We start from the raw sequence: 25,149 nt of genomic DNA on the forward strand, positions 1-25,149 counted from the left end.
TTGTCCATCACTCATGGGTTTACCTGCTTCAGGAATGGTGATGACTCACAGGCTGAGCTAAATATAGCACTGCCAATTTGTCAGTGAGCTGGACCAAAAGAAAGTATACCTTATTCAGTGTTTTACTTACCCGCCTGCCTGATAGTCCGAGACTGCCTGTTTTGCTGATAGTGTCAGTTTTGAAAAGTTGCACGCCCTAAGGTTTGTAGGGCTGGGACGGGCAATTCGGGTTGGGTGGGTACTCAGTAGGACCCAGATACGCACAGGGACTACCTGGACCCATGATTAGTCATGTGATATATTGAGTGAGTGAGTTGGGTTTAACACCGCTTTTAACGTTATTCCAGTTATATCACAGCGTGTCAGCTTAATGTGGGAGGAAAGCCCGAAGTGATGCAGGTCTCACGTTTACCACTTTGATGAAACCCACGAGCACGGGTATGGTGCTGACAAACCTAGAAACATAATCGGAGTGAACCGGTATTCGAACCTACAATCATTGGTTTCTGGCGTCTCCTGGGGACGCAACTCTGCACAGCAAATCGCGGCGCCTTAGACAACTGGGCCAACTGTGCACCCCATGTGATATATTGTTTAATGAAAAAATTTATCTAAAACTCTATGTTTAAACTACAAATCACTAAAGTTCACAATTCTCCCCGACTACTAAGCCCATTCCTTCTTACTTTTATATGTTTGAATAAAAATTAAACTTCAGTCAACTTCACTGTATACACAAGAATGTTTCATACATGTATCTGAACACATTTTACCAGTACTTCAGTCAAAATTTTCCCAATCGGACAGTTTGTACCTACCTCTTGAGCCCTTTGGCGGGTAGGGTCGGGTAATTGGGGTGGGTTCCTGGGTAGTAAATTTGGACTCATCCCTGCCCTATATCATGATATGTCGGGAGTTAAAGTTACTGAGATGACAATCCACCAGTTTATTGTTACTTTCTGAGAACTAACGTTAAACAGTACTATTCTTATATTTACCCTTTTGTTACTTTCTAGAAAATTCTCCACTGGCAACATCTTATCGGGTCTGGTAACTTTGCAAAGTTGCAGGCCAGTTGTCTGACTGAAACGTTTGGGAATTTTATACACTGCCTAATTCTGTCAGACCTTTTCCTGAAAATAAAAATCTAATTATAATCTAGCTGCTGCTGCATAAGACAAGATCATGAACTGTAGAGTTCTCTGTTTGCTCCTAACTAGGGAAGAAAAAGGTTGTGTGGTTCGATCCCTTGGCCGTGTCATACCAAACAAACAACGTTATGCTTCTTGTTGCCCTGCCAGCGATCAGCATCAAGGACCGGTCGGCTCAGAGTCTGTACACTGTGTCTGAGTATGGTATCCATGTTAAACAAACTGATGCTAATTTTCCCCCCGATTTCTGTATTTTTGAAGTATTGATAATGACCTCTAAAAACAACAAACACAATCTTGAAGTGGTAGTATTTTCATTACAAAAATACATTTGTAGACAGTGGAAGCAAAACCTATGTTCCCTCAACCAAGCATCCAACCTGACTCCCTTAACAGAAAAAGCATAGTAAACAATATTATTGTATGAGACTCCCACTGTAACCATGGTAACACTGTAATCAAGAATCAGTATCACTTGTACGGTTCATAACATGACACATGATTAAGACCTAATCCACCGAATAATTACCGTTTATTATATGAGTAAGTGAGTGAGTTGGGTTTAACGTCGCTTTTAACAGTATTCCAGATATATCGCAGCGTGTCAGATTAATGTGGGAGGAAAGCCCCAAGTGATTCAGATCTCAGACGTTTACCACTTTGGTGAAACCCGCGAGCACAGGTATGATGCTGACAAATCTAGAAACATAATCGGGGCGAATCGGGATTCGAACCCACAATTATAGGTTTCTGGCGTGCCCGAGGGACGCAACCCTGCACAGCGAATCGCGGCGCCTTAGACGACTGGGACACCTGTGCCCCCGTTTATTATAAGAGCATGCGTGTTATACTGATTTAACAAATCGTGTGTCAGACTTCTATTTCCCGAGTGAGAGCAAGGTAATACATGAATTCTTACACAAGTTTTGTACAATCAGTATGACACACATGCGAATGTAATAATTCGTTTATTATCCATTATTTGTGACCAACCATGAGATGAGGGACCTTATGGGTGAAAAATCACATTTTGACGTATTTGAAAACTACAGTATCTTAGGACCACAAAAATACAATTCATGAGCTTCAATTCATATTTATCACAGAGATACATGGCATCAAACATTTGGACTCATTTTCTGCAAAGTCCCATTTTGAGACGTATACTGTTGATGTAATGATCGCAGATTTTAGATATAATGTCAGATTAATTGAATGTAGACATGTACGATGGAATGGGTTTTTTTTAATTTCGAACAAACGAGAGAAAAACAAGATAGTTTTGTACAGTTCACACACATGTCGATTTATACGGAAGTTGGTCGACATTAAACATCTTTATGACGTCACAGCCTAATTGTATGTTAGCACCCATTAGTCCCTTTTCTCCTGGTGGCTCACATTTCATCCTTTTTAGCTCCCTTCCAAAAAATGCACCAATCATGACCGCCGTCTAAGAAAAACACAATTGTTGGGTAATATTAGAGCTATGACACCATTTCTAGAATGACATCATTCTGACCTTACGTCGCAATAAAAATCGAATGATGTCAAAAATGCCATGGATTTTAATAAACTGGGTTATTTCTAACCCTAAGGGTAATAATTCTTCATAATATCCTTGTTACTTCCCCAGACTTCTTATTAACTTGCATACAATATTAAAAACTATTATATATGACAATACATAAGGCGGATTCTGAGGACCAGGAAAACGATAATGTAGAAAGGGGTCGGCCTATGAAAAGGTTACACTTTCATGAAATTATCAAAAGATACATCAAAAACAATTAGTGGTCCGGCAAAAAACAAAAGCATATGGATCTCGGGCATCGACCTGTGACTTTAATTCTTATGGGTCAGTCATTTTTATTGTCAATACAAGAAATGTTTTTGATATTTCCCTTGTCATGGGAAGCAGATGTCAAATATCCATGCTTAACACAGACACTGTATTAAGAAGCCAAGGTCAGTGCATACCCAGCTGTGTTTGTTGTTATTCTTGGCGGGATACATATATGAAGTGTTTCTCCGTCATCAATTTTTGTTTCCAATGAAAATAAAAGAATATCCTACCTTCCTCACTTTTAAAAAGAAATTGCCAAAGAAACCTGTTTTTTTTTATGGAAATGTTCATTGACAGCTTCCAGTACTAAACATACCAATGGATAAGGATTCTATTCTGTGTACAGAACAGTGCAAAAGTAACAAGTGTTATATGATAACTCTGCTGTGAATATGATTGGTTAAAATACAGCCAATATTACATGTTAGAAAGCCCATGGGCCCATCAAAGCATATCGCAATATCCCATATCTTCCAATTTTTTCATAAATTGCTAATTAATATTTGACATGAAATATTGTAGATTGGTAGAGTGATTATTTGATCTTTTGATATAGTAAATGTTTACATCATAAACAAGCAAATAAATATATATTAAATAAATTGTGTTAATACTAGTTCTTGGACATCATATGGCACCAAGTCCTGATTATGTAAAGATGCAAAATCATTTATGTCATTGCTGAGTGTATGAATCTCCATAAGCTCCGTACTGGGACACCCCTGTCCATACAGAGAACATAGAAAATGTGAAGGTGCTGCAATTGAGCTCTTCTTACATAGACTGGTTCTGGGATGTTCTTGAATTGCATCACTTTTTTTTCTCGACTACAACCTGCTCAGGCAGGGGAATAAATGCAGTCTGAGTTTGTACCTCCTGCCCAATATGAGTCCAACTGATACAAAGACTGACCATGATAATAAGGCCACAATACATTAATTATTAGACTTAATCCAAAAATTTCAAAAAATTAGAGTAAGGTAGCATTATTTTGTATATGTTATTTTCTCAAACCAACTGTTCAAGGCATGAGTGAAGGTCTAATGTCATCTAATGTGTTTCACATGAAGCATTACTGTTTGGTTGCACAAGGTGTGTGGCATATTCCTATCTTTTTACAACGTTCATTTAAAGAAAGGAGGGGTGCCCTATTGATTTTCTTTGTCAGTACTTGGAGACAATAAATGATGTGAGGTTGGTGAGGATGAAAATCTAATAATTAATTTATCACAGCCTAATGTGTCAATTGCATACTAACATAAGATCTATGAAACATAATACAAACTGGTTCTGATAAAATTAGTAACTCAAAATTCTTGTCGGAATGAATCTTCCCAAGGCAAGCATGTCCACTAGCCTATATCAAAGTCTAGTTTCTATCCTTGCCACATCAAGGCTACTTTCTTGGCTCAACCATGGCGCCACCTCGCGTAGATCACAAGCTGTTCTTATCTCATATAGCTTCACAAAGATGGCAGCTACCATAGGCAACGAGCTAGTCGATCTGATCCCTGACAAAAAAAGATTGTCAATCGTTGGGGGAATTAAATGATGAAAAAAAACAAAGACAGGCATGGTAAATCACTTTCATACGAATGTGTACCAGTCATCAATGTTGATTTTGTGAAACAGTCTCTGATTGGACCAGGGGTCCGGAAAATTTAAAATCCCAATCGGACATTTGCATTTAGGCCACGCCCCCTTCAAACAGCATATTTTAGTACGACTTTTCACACACATTACAAGTTGTTACGTATTCATAATATGATGAACTATTTCAATTTAAATTGTTTATTTCACCGTCCACCAATCTTTGGACTATCGACATGTCCATATTTTAGCACAGGAAAGTGGGCTTGATGTGGCAAGGGTAGAAACTAGGCTTTGATTAAAAGACTAGTAGACGCTCTTGAAGATGGTAGGAATGATAAGTGTTTCTGTATTGGCAACCCGCAATATCGTTGTGAGAGGATATCACTAATAACAAGATCATCAAAACCATCAAGGTTCAGTAATTGGAATCAGATGAGTGTACTGCACAAGCTCCCAGTTACAACTACTGCTAACTAACAACGCCAGTATGTTCCATGTGTTAATCTGGTTGAAATCAAATCTTTTACCCGACTATGACACCTTTCAGCTTGATCTGACAGCAGCTCCACAGGAGGTCTCATCAGGTGAGCTTCATAACCAGCCAATCGGCACTGAGGCTTGGAAATTCTTTGTATGAGTGAGCAAAGAATTCAGAGCAAAAGACTCGAAAATGAACTTAAGCAGACAGTTCAGAATGTAAATAATAAAGGCCTCCTTATTCTATTGTGGATATTATTAACACCCTCGCATCTACACGAGAGGCAATACCATTAAATGAATATTTGTGTTCTCTGTGGTTTTCTTTTGTAAAAGTTGAAATTTCTGAATCAAGATGGTAAATGAAGTCAATCTTTGTAAAAGATCTGATTTAAATGAGATTGTTCTGTGTGTAAGCTGGTGTGCAGATGCTTCTAGCACAGCAGTGGTCAAGGCTTGACGGGCTTGTCTCCAACCCCAACGGCCAACTCGTACACCTTCAGACCCACTTCATACGCCAGACTGTCTGCAGATTCCTGTCACAATTAAAGATATATCATATTAGGTGGGCGTGTAAAATGTGAGCAAAATGATTAATATCAAAGTCCGAATCACAAACATTCAAGTCTTATTTTGTTTGTTTGTGTGTTTGTTTGTTTTACATTGCACTCAGCAATATTCCAGCTGCATGACGTGGACTGTAAATAATCAAGTCTGGACCAGATAAAAACTTGTGATTGATATCGTGAGCAACGATCAATCTCATCGGACTATGCTGACACACCATCAAACAAGTCACCGAGCCTGACGACCACCCTATCCATTCTGTCGCCTCTTACAGGTGAGGTGAAATGGGGTTAACGTCGCTTCCAAGAATTTTGCACTTATATAGCGACGTGCATGCACATGTATGTGTGTGTGTGGCTGATTATACTAGTCCGGACTGATGCCGATTTATAGTGCCAGCACACTGAGATACCATGCCGCAGTTAAACATGAATACCCCACTCAGACACAGTATACTGACTCCGAGCCGACCAGTCCTTATTTTAGCCCTTTAATGCCGAGCGCCAGACGGGGTAACAACTAGTATGATCTTTTAACGTCTTTTGGTATGACACGGCTGGGAATCGAACCCCGGACCTTCCGCTCTCCGGGCGGACGCTCTACCATTAGACCACGGAGGCGGTCCGTCGCCTCTTACAACCAGCATGGGTACTTCATTCTGTGGGACCTTCTGGAAGCACCATGGACAAACATCATGTCAGTGAGTAAGGGTTGCTTGATGCTGTAGTCAGCAACATTAGATCTACTTCACCAACTCTTATCATTATTCAAGTTTGGACCAGGCAAACCAGTCGTAAGGGAATACTTCCCACTGGCTGGGTGAGTGAGTGAGTGAGTGAGTGATGAGTGAGTGAGTGAGTGAGTGAGTGAGTGAGTGAGTGAGTGAGTGAGTGAGTGAGTGAGTGAGTGAGTGAGTGAGTGAGTGAGTGAGTGAGTGAGTGAGTGAGTGAGTGAGTGAGTGAGTGAGAGTGAGGTTTTAACTTTTACGCCGCGTTTAGCAATATTCAAGCAATATCACAGCGGGAGACACCAGAAATGGGCTTCACACATTGTACCCAGGTGGGGTAGAAGGCGACTAACGGGATCGGGTGGTCAGACTCACTGACTTGGTTGAAGCATATCATCGTATCTCCAATTACATAGATCGATGCTCATGATGTCAATCACTTGACTGTTTGGTCCAGACTTGATTATTTACAGATCGCCGTCATATAGCCAGAATATTGCTGGATTCAGCGTTAAAAAATAAACAAACAAACACTCTCACCACCAATCCTCAAGTTGGCTGTTACAACAATTCTAGTTACAATGGGACTTTTCCTACCGTATGGGAGCATCGAAACAAACCTACAATACAAGGTGGTATAAACAGACCTTATCACAATAATTTGCATACAAAATTTCATTAAGATTAAACTGATTTTGAAAAAAATGATGAAATGTCACCAACCCTTGTGTCTGCCTCTGAGTAAACTCGCACCACATCCTCTGTTCCCGAGGGCCTGGAAAACAAACATCACCGTTAAGAATATTATTATTACATATTTACATACCACAGGTATCTAGGTACTAGTATCTGCTTATTTAATTGCTCCCCGACCAGTGGGTCTGTTTGCATTCATGGCGTTGCTGTAGAATTCAAGCATACATTTCAGCAGATGTAAGCCTGCCTAGGTACATCCATCAGTGGCAAACAGTGTGTCCTAATAAAGCCATAACGAAAGAATTTGGTTCAAAATTGGACTTTTTAAAGTTAAGAGGTATTTACCAAGGCATGGATTGCAATAATGTAAAACTAAGCTTTACTGGCCGGGACCCCCAAAATAAGTTTGTTATATTCGTCAATTCATTATAAACGTAGTTTACTGTATATTGAATGCTTTCACACCTGTATTTTCTTACAAGATCTGAATTTCCACACTGAATGCAGCATGAACTCTACTGCAGCCAACAATACACAAAAGCTACTTCTCGCGTGTTGAAACTTAGACATGTTAGACATATATGTGGGCATATCCAGCATGTGACACACTTGGGGAAGCAAATGAACAGATTTCAGATTAGCAGTCAACTGTTTCAGTCAAACAATATAAATACCCAAAGAAAACTATCAATGCCACGTGTGAATGTTGTTGTGATTAAACACTCAATGGCATTCCTAATTGAGAGGTTTCCATCTGAATCATTGGGTGTGTCTTGACCGAATCACCGGTAGATTCCAAGAAAACGTGTGTACAGCTGATTGCTGTTTCTGGCTTAGTTTAAGAGAAAATACACAAGGTAATCTTAATCCCTGGATGTAAAACAATGCCTAGCAGAACAAAAAATACAATTTAAACGGTAAATAAACATGTCTGGTGATTTTTTTATCTCAAATTTCGAATTGGTACTGACCAAGTTTCACCCGTTCGTTTACTGGAATTCGCTGAAGGGGTAGATCTACAGAGTAATTTTTTTCTGCGCTTGACATTCAAATTTTTTTTCCTAAATACTGAATCCGCTAGAGGGGGGTGCGCATTATACATGGGTGCGCACTATACTCAAGAAAATACGGTATGTGTAAACTCCTTAACATTATTAAACATTGCACACTGCACCCTTGAGAAGTGACTGTTGATGAAGTGACAATGTACACATCACCCATCACTGACCACGGTGACCATGTGACACAGTTAGTGTTATACCAATGCCATGTTTGTTCTGTTGGACATGAAGGCGAGGTTACGGATGGGACTCACCTGACGAAGGAGCGGCCCTTGGTGTAGCCGGCCACCAGTTTGTCTACTTCACCCTGGAGACCTGCTGGAGTGACTACTTTCCTCTCTGCATCCGCCGTGGTGATGGCTGTGCGATCTGATACCTGGAGGAGCAGAGAGATCATGTGTATGATCATGTGATCACACATATTGGTTGTCTGAAGAAAGACCATTAATGTTGGGCACACAGAAACAGCTCTTACTAATTGATCCTACTTGTGGTAACCAGAGAGCACTAATAGGAACAGTTTGGGAACTATTTGGTCAATAGGTATTCAATTGACCTACAACCTGTCTCACCTTGACCTTGAGTTGTCTGTTGGGAAGATCTGCAACTTAGCACCACAACTCACCTTGACCTTCAGTTGCCTGCAGAACTGATCATGTCTCTGACCAATGACCTGACTTTCCTTGACTTTCAGTTGTCGGTTGGACAAATGTTCCTGAACTATGACCTGATTCACCTCAACCTGTTGAGCAGATCATGTTACTCAACTATGACCTGACTCAACTTGACTTTGATTTGTCTGTGGGCAGATCGTGTCACTGACCTATGACCTGGCTCACCTTGACCTTCAGCTGTCTGTTGGGCAGATCGTGTCGCTGACCCATGACCTGACTCACCTTGACCTTCAGCTGTCTGTTAGGCAGATTGTGTCACTGACCCATGACCTGACTCACCTTGACCTTCAGCTGCCTATTGGGCAGATCTGTGTAACATTTGTCCCAGTCCTCAATACTCCAGCCTCTGGCAAATAGTATTGCCTCCACAACCAACATGTCGGATATAGCATCGCCCACAGTCTGCAAGGAGAATATATTCATATCAATACAATTGTAAATGAAGTATAATATGACATTCAATGATAAAAAATTAGACGTAGGCAATGCAATTCAGGATCTGTCTATTTCCCATTTTCAGAGAGTTCTCAACCCTTTAAGAACTGTGCAGAATATTAAGCAGACGGATCAGTTGTCATGGAAGCATGTGACATCATCCTTTGTGTGATGGTGCCATGGTACAGCAAAAGAACAATGATGTAAAGCTGCACTATGGTACCATGAGTTTCCACATTTGAAGTTGTCATTCTCAGACCCCTGATGACGTCATCGGTTTCAAACATAATTCCTTGGCTTCATATAAGAATGGCTACCTTAAAACATATACTCCTGCCACACTCAGGGTCAAGCATCACACTTCAAGCTGATTGGCTATTCTCATTTTCCCATTTTCTCAGAAAAAAGACCAAAGATAATAAAGAATAATCTCCATGCAACTCCGACTCACAGATTATCTGTCCTTGTGAAATATGCTGAAAGTGACTTGCCAGCACCTGACTTACATAATAAGAAAAAGCTGTACTTCCTTGTTGCTCTATCAGTCTCAATGTAGCAAAGGTACCTGGTTTATAACATCCATTAAGACGGACAGCCTCTTAGCAGCCAGCTTTTGTTCTTCAGCACTGCTGCAATACAATCAGACACACACCATGAGACATCACATCCTTCTTGACACAGTGGGGGCACGGGTGGCCCTGTCGTCTAAGGCGCCGTAATTTGTGGTGCAGAGTGCTCCTGGGTTTCACCAAAGTGGCAAACGTCTGAGACGTGCATCACTTCGGGCTTTCCACCAACAAGAAGCTGACACGCCGCAATATAACTGGAATACTGTTAAAAGTGGTGTTAAACCCAACTGCCTCACTCACTCATCGACACAGTTGTACACTACAGTCATATATCACCTTCAACTGTGGACAGTTATGTCCAGCAGTTAGACTAGCAGCTTGTATTGTCCACTGTTAAACTCTTATTTGAATATTCAAATATAAGTGACTGCATGAGTAAGTTAGGTTTAACGCCACTTTGAACAGTATTCCAGTTATATCACGGTCTGTCAGCTAAATATGTGGGAAAAGCCTGAAGTGATGCAGGTCTCAGACGTTTACCACTTTGGCCACAACTATGCCTATATTAACTTGTCTGTTACAGTAACGACAATTTCAACATGTTTTGAATTTTGATTTGTTTGTTTGTTTTTTTGTTATCGGCACACTCAGCAATATTCCAGCTATATGACAGCGGTCTGTAATTAATCGAGTCTGGACCAGACAATCCAGTGACTGACATCATAAGCATCGATCCACGCAATTGGGATACGATGACATGCATCAACCAAGTCAGCGAGCCTGACCACCCGATCCCGTTAGTCACCTCTTACAACAAGCATAGTTGCCTTTTACGGCCATCATGGGTTGATGAAGACTGATTGAAATGTGGCAGCTCTAGTGGTCTGGGTCTAGCATGCTGACAGAAGGAGCTATCAGTCAGGTTTACCTTTCACTATTAGCAGCGTTCAAAATTTGATCTGTGGCTTTGTCATTGAAGATCACCTGGAAACAAAGGACACTGAATGTTATTATTGTGCATAGTAGACTCTCTACAAACTGGACTTTGTCTAATCTGGATGACGTTCAGGCCAAAAAAAGTATTTCTTGTTTTCATCCCTGGCCGTCTCACAAGCTGCCTAATGACATTTTATTGTACAACCCATAGCAGAATGATTTCATGTCTTACGGTTCCATGGCCGTTGGCTTCAAAGTAGATGCCCACGTCAAAGTCTTTAGCTTTGTGGTGAAGATGTTTCACGCCTGTTGGGACACAAGCGATGGGGACTTTCTGAAGAGACAAGTGCAGGATATATTATCATGACCCCTTAAGACTCCAGAGTACGAGCTGTGTCAAGCACCTTGCTTGTTGATGGAGCTTTCACATCAACCTGAAACTGGAGTACCAACCTGAATTTTCTTAGCTCTTTCAAATGGACTCACCACTTATTTTTCAATAAGTCAATATGAAACAATAAAAACATTGAACAATGACTCAAATATGAATTGTTAATAAAAAAGGATTGAGATTTAACTAATATTCCTAAGATTTTCTGGATGGTACAAAATTCCTCTTTCACAGCAGTCAGATCATGTTCAACAAACTCTGGTTACAAACATGTACAGTGGGGACTGAGGAACTGGCCAATTAACAGTGTAGGGGGAACAGGGACTTTGTTTGAAACAGAATATTTTTTCATAAAACTTCAAGACTGAAATACTTTTCTGTGAAAGCTCTTCAAACAGTTTCTATAGGAACCACACAACATTTAGTTTAAGGATATACAATGTTATACATTTTCTTTGAAGCAAAATTATTAATAAATTAAAATTTCTTTTTTTTCAAATTCCTATTTCCCAGACCAGATTATCAAATGGTTAGTCCCCTATTTTGGAGGCTCAATTCTTCAAACTGAGTAGGCAAGACTTACCATTTGTTCTGTGATGTAGGTAGTTGAGTTGCCATTGGCGTAGGCTGTCTGCACCAGCCCTAGGTTGAGGCTGAGCCCGCTCTGTGTGGCCAGCTCCTGGAGGTAGCCGGCTATCTGTGATAGGGGGGGGGGACACAGGGAGGAGTTACTGGAGGGTCATATACACAGGAACTCTAGGATTCCACACAAAGTGCCCTTGACATGCCCTGTAGTTGTTGGTTTGTTGTTTTACGCCGCACTCAGCAATATTCAAGCTATATGACGGCAGTCTGTAAATAATCAAGTCTGGACCAGACAATCCAGTGATTAATATCATGAGCATTGATCCGGGCAATTGGGATCGATGACATGCATCAACCAAGTCAGCTAGCCTGACCACCCGATCCTGTTAGTCGCCTTTTACGACAAGCATGGGTTGCTGAAGACCTCTATTCTACCCCAGAATCTTCACGGGTCCCAATGACATGCAACTGGGGAAGCAAATCAATAAACCTGTGAAGATCCGGGACAGAATAGGTCTTCAGCAACCCATGCTCGTTGTAAAAGGTGACTATGCTTGTCGTAAAAAGCGACTAATGGGATTGGGAGGTCAGGCTTGCTGACTTGGTTGATGCATGTCATCATATCCCATTTGAGTAGATCGATGCTCATGATATCAATCACTGAATTGTTAGGTCCAGACTATTATTTACAGACCAACGTCATACCGCTGGAATATTGCTGAGTGCGGCATTAAACAACAAACAAACAAATAATTGTTTCGTTCAAAATTGGGATTTTAAAGTTATCGAGGTATTTAACAGTGCAATGATTGCAATGATGTAAAACGAAGCATGAAGGCTTCTTCCTCGGTACTGGTTCTATCATCATTGAAGTACAAGTCACCTCTAAAGAGCCATAACTCTAGTTTTAACTGTATAACATAATTAGTAATACTTTCAAATCCAGTTTGGGAGCTTTCATTGCAGGTCTCAATAAATTAGTAGTAAAGTCAATTGTGAGTTCACCTGAGGAATTATGCCACTTACCAATGCTGCTTGTTTATCCCCATCTAACATATGAAACTTGCCAGCTGAAAAGTAAATGCTTAGTATCTATAGGATATTTGATATCCACACATCATTCTTTTCCAGGAAGCATTCAAGCATACTGAAGCCCCTTAAAGTAATTAATCAAAATAGGTCTTTAAGCATGAGGAAACTGACAGATATTTTTACATTATATGTAAAAGGTGATCATTGAACTTACTCACATAAATAAAAAGCAAACCCCACGTGTTGATAAAGAAAGTATTCATGGCAATAAATAGGCCTACTGGTGTAAACTATCAGGGTACTTTTTTAACAACTAACCCTATCACAATGAGGGTACTTTTCTGACAACTACCTTTATCACAATGAGGGTACTTTAAAAACAACTAACTCTATCGCAATGAGGGAAGTTTCCTAACAACTAACTCTATCACAATGAGAATACTTTCTTAACAACTAACCCTGGTCCTGGAAGAAGAACATGATTCTGTCGGCGTCACCATCATATGAGATACACTTCCTCCCTGCCTCAAGTGTCATTCCTGTGAAACAAGAAAGTAGCATGATTTCAGTTAACAAACCCTGACCAGATGACACAAGCATCATTCTTACAGGTTCCATTTTCTTTATTTGCTTTTCAGATCTCTCAACCCTAAATATCACGAATGTTGAGCATTAACCTGTAATGACATACCTGTTGGGGCTGTCTGCTGCATTTTAACAAAATCTGCTCCACACTGAAACACAGGATAAGAATAATAATGTCCAAACAGTGTTACAGGCTTATCACTCTTCTATCAATAGTACACATGTAATCAAAATGATAATTTTTAAATGAATATTTAGGTTCACAATGGAATGTCAAGAGACATTATGTGATGTGATGTGATGCCTTGATATACCTCTTGAGTAAAGTTCCTCTGCACCTTTGATGAATAATATTCAAATTTGCTAAACCAATGGATCACCTCCATGGTCTAGTGGTGGAGCGTCCGGCCTGAGAGCGGAAGGTCCAGGGTTTAATCACCAGCCGTGTCATACCAAAACATGTTGAAACATGGTAGTTGTTGTTACCTTGTCTGGCACTCACCTTTAAGGGGTTAAAACAAGGGCTGGTCGGCTCAGAGTCATTATACTGTGTCTGAGGGGGGTATTCATGTTAAACTGCGGCATGGCATCTGGTAGCACTATAAAATCAGCATTTGTCCGGACTAATACAAACACGCACGCACGCACGCACGCACGCACGCACGCACGCACGCACGCACGCATGCACGCACGCACGCATTTCACCTCACCTCTCCTTAACCAATTTAAACATGGCTCAAAACCAATAATCACCTGGTAATTAAGTTTTCCACTACTGCCATCATTGAACAGGTTAATCCGGAGAGTGTCATTGAGGTGTTTGAGGATTAGCTGTACTTTGATAGCACCGACGCCATTGGCTGCGTCCAGGTAGAGGGTGTCTTGGTACGCACCTTCCTTCCCTCCCTGAAGCCGAGAACAAACACCAACATAAACTCGGTGTTCATCAACAACCCACAATTCTTGATTACTAAAAACATTCCAACATAGAGTTTTCCTGCATTCTGATTGCTTTGCCAGAGGTATCAAATATACATGAGATCATGACTTAGCTGATGATCGCATCACCACAAAAGCAAATATGTGTTCAGAAGCAATTTTTCAAATTCAGATCTTACTTCATAAATGTTGCCAAAAAATATATGTTGCGGTCCTTTGATTATTCAAAGCAAGTGTGCTGACATTTGGGGGAGGGGGGGGGGGGGGGGGGGGCAATAGGCAACTCGGAGACACCTGTCTGTAGGCTGGACACCCTTCTGTAGGACATTATGATGTCATAGTTGTCTTACTAAGGTTTACAGTTTGAGCAAGACAAAAAGTCAGAAGGGCTCACTAACACCCCCGACTTAAACTCCAACATATTTCTAAGTTCAAAACATGTGAAAATGCAATATGTTCTCAGAAAATCTACTTATTGAAATTAAACCTTGCACTGCACCTCTCCTATTGGGACAAAAATCACATGCTGGTCAGAATGCTCTGTTCGATCATACAGAGAAAGTTCACCTGACAGAGCCACGGATGTTGGTCATTGGGAGGGTTATTAACTAAGAGGCATCGCTTGGGAGTAAAAAATCTGATTTAAATGAGATTGGCTCAGGATCTGATCAAATAGATGCTCTCACCATTTCCTTGAACTTGATGAACGCTGATGACAGTTTCTGGTAGTAGCCGTCTTCTGTGGGGGCTCCGTACTTGCCATTGGTGTTCTGGCAACACACGATGTAGTGGAGCTGAGGGGTGGACAGGAGGCCTGAAAGAAAGACATAGGGGTCAGAGGGCGTGTCACAAACAGGGGGTCAAAAGGCATATTACTCATAGGGGTCAGAGGACGTGTCACACACAGGGGGTCAGAAGGCACATCACACACAGGGGGTCAGAAGGCGTATCACACACAGGGTCAGAGGGTTTGTCACACAGGGTCAGAGAGCATATCATGTCAGGGGTCAGAGGGCATGTCACACAGGGGTCAGATGATGTGTCACACAGGGGTCAGAGGGCATGTCACACAGAGGTCAGAGGGCGTGTCACACAGGGGTCAGAGGGCATGTCACACAGGGGTCAGAGGGCATGTCACACAGGGGGTCAGAGGGCATGTCACACAGGGGTCAGAGGGCATGTCACACAGGGGTCAGAGAGCGTGTCACACAGGGGTCAGAGGGCGTGTCACACAGGGGGTCAGAGAGTGTTTAAATTAAACATAACTACAGGAGACTGTATATTTCAAAGGACTGTGTGCTGCGTGTGTGTACATGAAAGATGTTATTTGACATCCCCCATTATCCAGGGTATCTTACCTAAATTCTATTACGATATATACCGTGCATCCAATCACCATCATGTATCATGACCTTGAAATCAACAACTAATCAAAATGCCTCTTTTCAATATGATTTCAACACTGATATAATTTCGGAACGGCAAACTTTTGAAACATCTAATCAAATCCGGACACTGTAGAGCTGGGACGAGTCCAAATTTACTACCCAGGTACCCGTTCCCGTAGACCCGACCCTACCCTGGTACTCGCTGTAGGTCTCAAGCTGGGTACAAAATGTTTTACCAGAAGCCTGGCAAAAAGCATTTAGACAAAGTATTAAACAATCTGATCGTGCATACACTGAAGTTGGATGAATCTTTGTCTTTACCCAAACATATAAATTCAGAAGGAAATGAGTGCATAGACAGAAAGAAATATGAACATTAGCAATTTGTTCTTGTCTAACCATGGAAATTTATTATTATTGTCATTAAACAATATAACATATGACAAACCACAGGTCAGGGTAGTCCTGTGGTTACCCAGGTCCTACACAGACCCACCCGACCTGTGTATCCCAAGTCACCCATCCTAGCCCTAGGAGACTGATATGTTATTGTTTTGCTGGAATAATAGTTTCTTTGTTGAAGAAAAGTTATTTTCTTACATGTTTTTTTAATTTGTAGTTAAATATGAATAATTTGCTAAAGGGAAGTAAGCACCTCTACAAGGTTTTCCAGGTGAAACTTACCAAAATCCTTGAATTTTCCATCCAGTGCTTGAATCCCCTCCATCAAGGCGTGAGCCAGGGAGGCACTGCTAGGCCTAGAGGCAAGGGACATAACTCAGTTTTTCAGGTGGTCAAGAAGGACAAGACAATCTTGCCCCGGTTACAAGAATTTGTGCTGTATACACTCAAAATACAACTTTTAATACCTATGTCTGAGATTTATCTTGGACGGCCGATATTCGGCAGCAAAATTCCAAAAACATATCCCTTTTATGTTGGTATAGTCGTAAATAATATTTGTTTGTTTGTTTGTTTTTTAATGCCGCACTCAGCAATAATCAACTTATATGACGGCGGTCTGTAAATAATCGAGTCTGGACGAGACAATCCAGTGATTGCCATCGTGAGCATCGATCCACGAAATTGGGATCGATGACATGCATCAACCATGTCTGCGAGCCTGACTACCCGATCCCGTTAGTCGCCTTTAAGGACAAGCATAGACGCCTTTTACGCCAAGCATGGGTTGCTGAAGACCTGGATCAATGCTCATGATTGTCTGGTCCATTTCAATTATTTACAGACCACCTTAGTATAGCTGGATTATTGCTGAGTGCAGCATTAAACAACAAACAAACAAACAAACAACAAAACAAACAAACGAAGCAAAGTTAACATGGGACACACTTGGGGCTGCAAATGAACGAGTCTAAATTAGAAGACACATGAAATAGCCTAATAAGTAATATAGTTAGAATGTACCCAAATTAGTAAAATATATTAAATACTCAATAAGAATGATTACATTGTAGCTCACCTTGTATCCCTAGCATACGACACACATGCTTCGGTTGCCATGTCGATCTTCTCGGATGCAATGATCTTCTCCAAGACCTCTGGGATCTTCTCATCACTGGAAGGGAACATAGTTTCTGTTCACGTCAGCTGAACCACGCTGTTATTTATGGGAACACCACGCCTCAGGCTTCATATCACATGAAATGATATTATGTTAAAAAAGTGGTTTCATAGCATGCAGATCTTTAGACACTTGCATTTACACTTCACACAGTGACACCTCACAACTAGCCTTCTTAGGCCTCACAGCTAACCTACAACAGCCCTACCTAGCATACAGGCTAACCTACAACAGCCCTACCTAACACACAGGCTAACCTACAATAGCCCTATCTAGCATACAGGCTAACCTACAACAGCCCTACCTAGCATACCAGCTAGCCTACAACAGCCCTACCTAGCATACAGGCTAACCTACAACAGCCCTACCTAACACACAGGCTAACCTACAATAGCCCTACCTAGCATACAGGCTAACCTACAACAGCCCTACCTAGCATACCAGCTAGCCTACAACAGCCCTACCTAGCATACAGGCTAACCTACAACAGCTCTACCTAACACACAGGCTAACCTACAATAGCCCTATCTAGCATACAGACTAACCTACAACAGCCCTACCTAGCATACAGGCTAACCTACAACAGCCCTACCTAACACACAGGCTAACCTACAATAACCCTACCTAGCATACAGGCTAACCTACAACAGCCCTACCTAGCATACCAGCTAGCCTACAACAGCCCAACCTAGCATACAGGCTAACCTACAACAGCCCTACCTAGCATACCAGCTAGCCTACAACTGCCCTATCTAGCATACAGGCTAACCTACAACAGCCCTACCTAGCATACCAGCTAGCCTACAACTGCCCTACCTAGCATACCAGCTAGCCTACAACAGCCCAACCTAGCATACAGGCTAACCTACAACAGCCCTACCTAGCATACCAGCTAGCCTACAACAGCCCTACATAGCATACATACTAATCTACAATAGCCCTACCTAGCAAACAGGCCAACCTACAACATCCCTAACCTGCCTACAATCTACTAGCCACCAACAGCCCTATGCTGCTTAAATCTAGCCACATGCAAGCTTAGCTCACCTGACATTGGCCAGTTCGGTGCTGTATTCCTCCCACTGTTTCGGCATCATCTCCCCCATGGTGTCGATCATCTTGACGCCGTTGTCCTCCTCGGGGTTGTGAGACGCTGTGATCATCACACCGATGGTGGCTGAAAAGACATTGTCTGAGCTGAATGTGGATCCAATGTGATATCTACCACCCAAACTATATGAAAATAATCAGTTTGACAATTAGTATAGAAAACTACAGTCATGACAAACTCACAGGGATCACTAATTTTAGTTCGTAATAACCGTAGTTCGTTATAAGCATATATACAGCATAAATACAACAAATAGACAGGACTAAAAAATAATATTGTGATATCGGTCAGTTCGTAATAAGCATGTTTGTTAAAAACATAGTTTACTGTACTCAACTTGATTTTCGAAAACTCTATTAATTCACAGTATGTATTTTGATATTAGCCTACTCAATCCAAAGTCCCAGTCTAGCAGAATCATGCCAGGACAGGCCCCAGTTCGGACATCGTCAGTATGTTTGCAGAGCTCCAGATAAGCTGCGTATCTGCGTGAAATACGCATCAGAAATGCAGAAATACGCAGTAAAATATAATCCAAGCGTATCAAATTCGCAACGAACATTACAGATACGCTACAAAAATAAAACTTGTGCGTATCATCAAAATATTGTGAAGTAACCCTGCGTATTTGATTAGCAAATGAGCAACTTATATTGAAATTATAAGTTGGCATTCCGTCAACCTTGCCAAACTCATCATGATCATTTGCCATCACACTTTCTTGTGGAAGTATGGTGGTATTTTTGAGTCCTATAAAGCTCTCGAACCCACACGACACCAGTTTGCAGGGACTAGATAAATAGTGTTTTTAAATATTTAACTTAAATACCCACATGTGTAAAAACTAGTGGGTAACAGAAATTTGAATACGCACCTAGAATTACTGATACCCAATGATTTTAAAATGCATGGGTAAAATACCCACAACACCAAAAGCTTATCTGGAGCTCTGTGTTTGTATACTCCATGATCCGCATGAACACATGTATACAGACACCTTGCACTGTAGTCACTCCTTTGAGTGAGTGAGTGAGTGAGTGAGTGAGTGGTTGGTTGGTTGGTTGGTTGAGTGAGTGGTTCTGTGAGTAGGAGAGTGGGTGGTTAAAGGGGGTTGACAGACTGGTAGGGTGAGTTTTGAGAGAGTGGTAGAGTGAGTGGGTTGGTGGGTGTTTGAGAGAGTGGTAGAGTGAGTGGGTTGGTGGGTGTTTGAGAGAGTGGTAGAGTGAGTGGGTTGGTGGGTGTTTGAGAGAGTGGTAGAGTGAGTGGGTTGGTGGGTATTTGAGAGAGTGGTAGAGTGAGTGGGTTGGTGGGTGGTTGAGAGAGTGGTAGAGTGAGTGGGTTGGTGGGTGGTTGAGAGAGTGGTAGAGTGAGTGGGTTGGTGGGTGGTAGAGTGAGTGGGTTGGTGGGTGTTTGAGAGAGTGGTAGAGTGAGTGGGTTGGTGGGTGGTTGAGAGAGTGGTAGAGTGAGTGGGTTGGTGGGTGTTTGAGAGAGTGGTAGAGTGAGTGGGTTGGTGGGTGTTTGAGAGAGTGGTAGAGTGAGTGGGTTGGTGGGTGTTTGAGAGAGTGGTAGAGTGAGTGGGTTGGTGGGTGGTTGAGAGAGTGGTAGAGTGAGTGGGTTGGTGGGTGTTTGAGAGAGTGGTAGAGTGAGTGGGTTGGTGGGTGTTTGAGAGAGTGGTAGAGTGAGTGGGTTGGTGGGTGTTTGAGAGAGTGGTAGAGTGAGTGGGTTGGTGGGTGGTTGAGAGAGTGGTAGAGTGAGTGGGTTGGTGGGTGTTTGAGAGAGTGGTAGAGTGAGTGGGTTGGTGGGTGTTTGAGAGAGTGGTAGAGTGAGTGGGTTGGTGGGTGGTTGAGAGAGTGGTAGAGTGAGTGGGTTGGTGGGTGTTTGAGAGAGTGGTAGAGTGAGTGGGTTGGTGGGTGTTTGAGAGAGTGGTAGAGTGAGTGGGTTGGTGGGTGTTTGAGAGAGTGGTAGAGTGAGTGGGTTGGTGGGTGTTTGAGAGAGTGGTAGAGTGAGTGGGTTGGTGGGTGTTTGAGAGAGTGGTAGAGTGAATGGGTTGGTGGGTGGTTGAGAGAGTGGTAGAGTGAGTGGGTTGGTGGGTGTTTGAGAGAGTGGTAGAGTGAGTGGGTTGGTGGGTGTTTGAGAGAGTGGTAGAGTGAGTGGGTTGGTGGGTGTTTGAGAGAGTGGTAGAGTGAGTGGGTTGGTGGGTGTTTGAGAGAGTGGTAGAGTGAGTGGGTTGGTGGGTGTTTGAGAGAGTGGTAGAGTGAGTGGGTTGGTGGGTGTTTGAGAGAGTGGTAGAGTGAGTGGGTTGGTGGGTGTTTGAGAGAGTGGTAGAGTGAGTGGGTTGGTGGGTGTTTGAGAGAGTGGTAGAGTGAGTGGGTTGGTGGGTGTTTGAGAGAGTGGTAGAGTGAGTGGGTTGGTGGGTGTTTGAGAGAGTGGTAGAGTGAGTGGGTTGGTGGGTGTTTGAGAGAGTGGTAGAGTGAGTGGGTTGGTGGGTGTTTGAGAGAGTGGTAGAGTGAGTGGGTTGGTGGGTGTTTGAGAGAGTGGTAGAGTGAGTGGGTTGGTGGGTGTTTGAGAGAGTGGTAGAGTGAGTGGGTTGGTGGGTGTTTGAGAGAGTGGTAGAGTGAGTGGGTTGGTGGGTGTTTGAGAGAGTGGTAGAGTGAGTGGGTTGGTGGGTGTTTGAGAGAGTGGTAGAGTGAGTGGGTTGGTGGGTGTTTGAGAGAGTGGTAGAGTGAGTGGGTTGGTGGGTGTTTGAGAGAGTGGTAGAGTGAGTGGGTTGGTGGGTGTTTGAGAGAGTGGTAGAGTGAGTGGGTTGGTGGGTGTTTGAGAGAGTGGTAGAGTGAGTGGGTTGGTGGGTGTTTGAGCGAGTGGTAGAGTGAGTGGGTTGGTGGGTGGTTGAGAGAGTGGTAGAATAAGTGGGTGGGTGAGTCGGTGGGTGGGAGGGTGAGTCAGTGAGTCTTGCTTGAAGCCATTCTCTGCAATATCCCAGCCCTATCAAGGCAACCCATAAATAAAATCTGGGCCAGACAAACCAGAGGTTGACATTATGAGCTATGTCCATACATTCAGTGTACAAAGCCACGAAACCAGATTCAATATAGTCACCTTTTTAAAACCGAAACGGAGACTTTAAGACTGATTCTAAACGAGCTCCTTGTGTGCATGATCGATTACCCACTTTCAAAAGCCTTTGTTCGTGCTGTTTAAGAGAGGTGAGTTAAGATGCAGAACAAAGGCTTCAGTATATAAACTTGACTTATACACCTCGCTAAAAGAAGTACCTTTTCTCGCCTTGGACGCCAATACTGCCAACAATCCCATTCTGTAGATGACATGGTCCAAATCTTCTGCCCTAAAAACAAAGCAATCAGATTTAAACTTTTTCAAAAAACACTATCACTCTATTTAATCTTATAAATCTGCTTTAATTATACAAAAGCAATGGGCAGCATTTAGACAGACGAGAACGTACACATATATTACTCTTTATATCCACATAATATCAAGGACAAAATCAACATCGTGATGTTAGGGCCAATGCAAATAATTATTTTCATGATTTTAGAACAAATCAATTTATTCTAAAATACAAGTTTTCCGCTTCAGTCTCTCAACAATTTATACATGATATATCACCAATAATTTGTAAATTGAAGGAGTTTACACATTACTTACACAAACTTTCACCCAAATTTCATTTGCAAATTCAAAATGTAAATTGAAATTTAAAAAAAAAAATTATATGACTGTTTCATATCAGGAACTTTTTTTCACATAACCACAACATGATCAGAATCTTTCCAAATGGTTTAGAATTCATCTGACATGTTTGACCTTGTCCCCAGTGCTTAACGTCTTATGTTGACATGTGCCCCCATGTCATCTAGCAGGAGGTTCTAACCCGATTTAGCAAACATTACACAGCCAGTGCAAACAAACGCCGGACATCAACCCATGGCTTTCTGGTGCAGTTACACCTCTAGGCAAGACATTATTGATCCACAGGCTCGTTTTGGCTGTGCTACTCTGGGCAACTCATTTTGTATCCCTGATTCTGAAGTTATTGAAAAATCTTCTTCAATGACACTGCATTGGTCTCTTTTCATTACATGAAATTCTGTATTTTTAATAAGTTCAAATCAAGACAACAATCAATACTTTATCTTTAGGTGTTCTTTTAAAGTTTCACTTAATTGTAGTTTCTTCTCACATGGGAGGATGAAGAAGATGAACAATGATTCAACCACTCTATAATATAGAAAATCTCAAACGCTTAAATAATAAATTTGAATTTATGGTCAACAAACCCTATAAATGATGGCTATTTGATATATATAAATATAAAAATATATGTACATATATGAATATAAAAGTCATATTATTATTGAATATTAAAAAAAATCTAAAAGTAAAATAAAGTTTCTTATACTAATTTGTTATGATGACAATAGGAAAAGAAGGAAATTTCAAACTGACACTAGTATCAAAATTTTCACAAAGAATTATCTGATTGAAAATGGAATGTATAGTCCATAACATTTCCTAGGACCATTGAAACATTTCCAGGGCCATTGAAACACTTCCAGGACCGTTCTCAAATGATTTTTCAAAACTCACATTGTGAGAACGCCGCTTACTTTGGATGAACCAAATTCGAAAATATTATATTATCTTACTGTCTAATTGAGACCTATATAAATATTTTTAAGGACATACGTGACAATATTTGACAAATACTTGAAATAAAATAAAGACGATAGATACTTTCCCTTCGTTTTTTAGAGGCATTGTGACTAGTCTCCCGGAAAATGGCATTTTGAAAACCCGAAGAGCTTCGCGTAGCCGGTAATCACTTCCTCGTAATACGCTAAATTCAACGAGTTTACAGGTTGTCAGTGTCTAAAGTAGTATATTATGATCTCACTTTGTCCTGAATCCAGCCGTCCCATACTGCAGAAACTTTTCCTGTTTTCGTGGATGCTTTTCACGTGCAACTTCGCTCGCTTTCTGAGTTAAGGATGCCATTGCTGTAAACCAACAAAGGGAGGAAACTCTGTCGAAACAGATTCATTAACCATTGCCACGACTGCGTTTGACAGGTGTGGAGGGGGGCGTAAAATCTGTAATCGAATAGACCTAGAAGCGTTGATAAAACGGTACATATGAGGTTTGAGAGCATTTTAACGTCGCGTTGGTGCCAAGGTTATTTTTTTTGCACCATATGGGACCCGTAATTTTCAAACGTGTTCGTATATATAATAAATATTTCGGAAGGTCCTTTATTGACCCAGCGTTTTTTTCGAGACAGGTGTTGTTTTGTATCACTCCGATGCGATTTTATAAATTCAGTTTTGCCCATAGCTCAGCCATTTCCACGCAAGGTCTCAGCATATTGATAAACACACATACAAATAAATAAGAGCATCACAAACGTAATTAACATTAGATGTGGCACTAGCGTAAGTGAGTGATTTGGGTTTAACGCCGCTTTTAACAGTATCACGGCGTTGTGGCACTAGCGAATAAATGCTCAATAAATATTTAACACAAAACGTTTTACAAAACCTGATATGCAGGACAGTATAAGGTTTGCGATACATACATATACGTTTTTGGGGGCATATTTTTATTTTAGTTTTTATGTTGTTGCATTTTCGACATTCATGAAACTACAAAATGAACGTCCCATCGAACGCTCCAGAAACCTTTGATTGTGGGTTCGAATCCCGGTTCGGCCCACTTATGTTTCTAGGTTTGTCAGCACCATACCCGTGCTCGTGGGTTTCACCGAAGTGGTAATTAAAACGTCTGAGACCTGCATCACTTCGGGCTTTCCTCCCACATTAAGCTGACACGCCGTGATATGACTGTAATACTGTTAAAAGCGGAGTTAAACCCAACTCACTCACACACACTAAATGAAACTGTATGATGATCCCAGTTATGTATGGTTTCTAAAAAAGTGCTTTCAACATGGCCGACATTAAGTTATTCTTCATAATTCAAGTGTTCTATAGAGCCTTAATTGTGTCTCTGTTTGTTTTTTCTATTGTTCCTAGGTAGGTTGAAAAAAGGCATGGCTTGCGTCCGAATCATACAGTACTGATCAAAGTGCCTTTGGTTACGCGGGGTATTTTAATAATACTTCTTCTTGCGTTTCTGAGACAGCAAGTTGGACTGTGTAGAAAGGATGTTTGGGTTCATGTCCGGAGTATAACTTATAACATGTTCATTGATAATATTAATTGAACGAGAGTCGAACAGATGCTATGTGTAATTTAAAAAATACAATATGTGTTTCCAATGCAACACGCCCGACACATTACGTTTAAATGGGAGTAGGGTTTATTTCCGAAGGCTTAGCACATAAGCTGTTCAGTAAACCGTGCATAAAAATCAGACAAGTGCTGAACTGGTGCGGTTGGCTAGTCGTGATATTTTTGTTTAGATTTTGAGTTTCCTAGGGAAAATGTTGACTTCGTTGCAGTGTAGGAAGATTCCATTACATTGGGGTCACATCAACCTTTGTTGCCAGCTACCAGCTGGTATAGGCTGTATTGTTGTTTCACTCGTGCTTATATGGTGCATAAATAGTTGATAATGTATTTATAACAACTATAAACTATTAAATGATATAATTTATGACCCTTAAATAATTGCAATATGTCTTTGGTATCTAAATATAACAATAACCGGTCCTTCCGATTTGACATCTCTGACATCTAGATGCATTTAGCGCTCACCGTGGCTCGAAGTGGAAGAGCGGGAGAGTGAGTGAGTGAGTTGGGTTTAACGCCGCTTTTAACAGTATTC

The 25,149-nt window shown here is 41.4% G+C and overlaps 1 protein-coding gene across 1 annotated transcript; it reads right to left on the reverse strand.

Annotated features, from left to right (window-relative positions):
• Positions 1-1,448: 1,448 nt before the first annotated feature.
• LOC139452373 (phosphoacetylglucosamine mutase-like) lies at positions 1,449-23,365 on the reverse strand. Its single transcript, XM_071233833.1, has 18 exons — positions 23,261-23,365; positions 21,618-21,688; positions 18,282-18,411; positions 17,133-17,228; positions 16,337-16,410; positions 14,951-15,078; positions 14,079-14,231; positions 13,432-13,474; positions 13,199-13,279; positions 12,735-12,778; positions 11,707-11,820; positions 10,965-11,066; positions 10,725-10,780; positions 9,793-9,856; positions 9,072-9,194; positions 8,373-8,494; positions 7,085-7,136; positions 1,449-5,603 (listed from the first exon to the last, which is right to left on the reverse strand). The coding sequence occupies exons 1-18, from the start codon at positions 23,359-23,361 to the stop codon at positions 5,517-5,519; spliced, it is 1,641 nt and encodes a 546-aa protein (XP_071089934.1). The 5' UTR covers positions 23,362-23,365; the 3' UTR covers positions 1,449-5,516.
• Positions 23,366-25,149: the final 1,784 nt, after the last annotated feature.

This window comes from Haliotis cracherodii, unplaced genomic scaffold (assembly GCF_022045235.1).
Source record: "Haliotis cracherodii isolate W230 unplaced genomic scaffold, xgHalCrac1.p SCAF_9, whole genome shotgun sequence".
Classification (NCBI taxonomy): Eukaryota; Metazoa; Mollusca; class Gastropoda; order Lepetellida; family Haliotidae; genus Haliotis; species Haliotis cracherodii.

Coding starts and splice junctions, on each gene's coding strand:
- LOC139452373 (XM_071233833.1), bottom strand. CDS start 23,361: ATGGCATCCTTAACTCAGAAAGCGAGCGAAGTTGCACGTGAAAAGCAT. Junction 12,779..13,198: donor GTTCTTCTTCCAGGACCAGG/GTTAGTTGTTAA, acceptor TTTACTTTTCAG/CTGGCAAGTTTCATATGTTA. Junction 11,821..12,734: donor GGGATAAACAAGCAGCATTG/GTAAGTGGCATA, acceptor CCCCTATCACAG/ATAGCCGGCTACCTCCAGGA.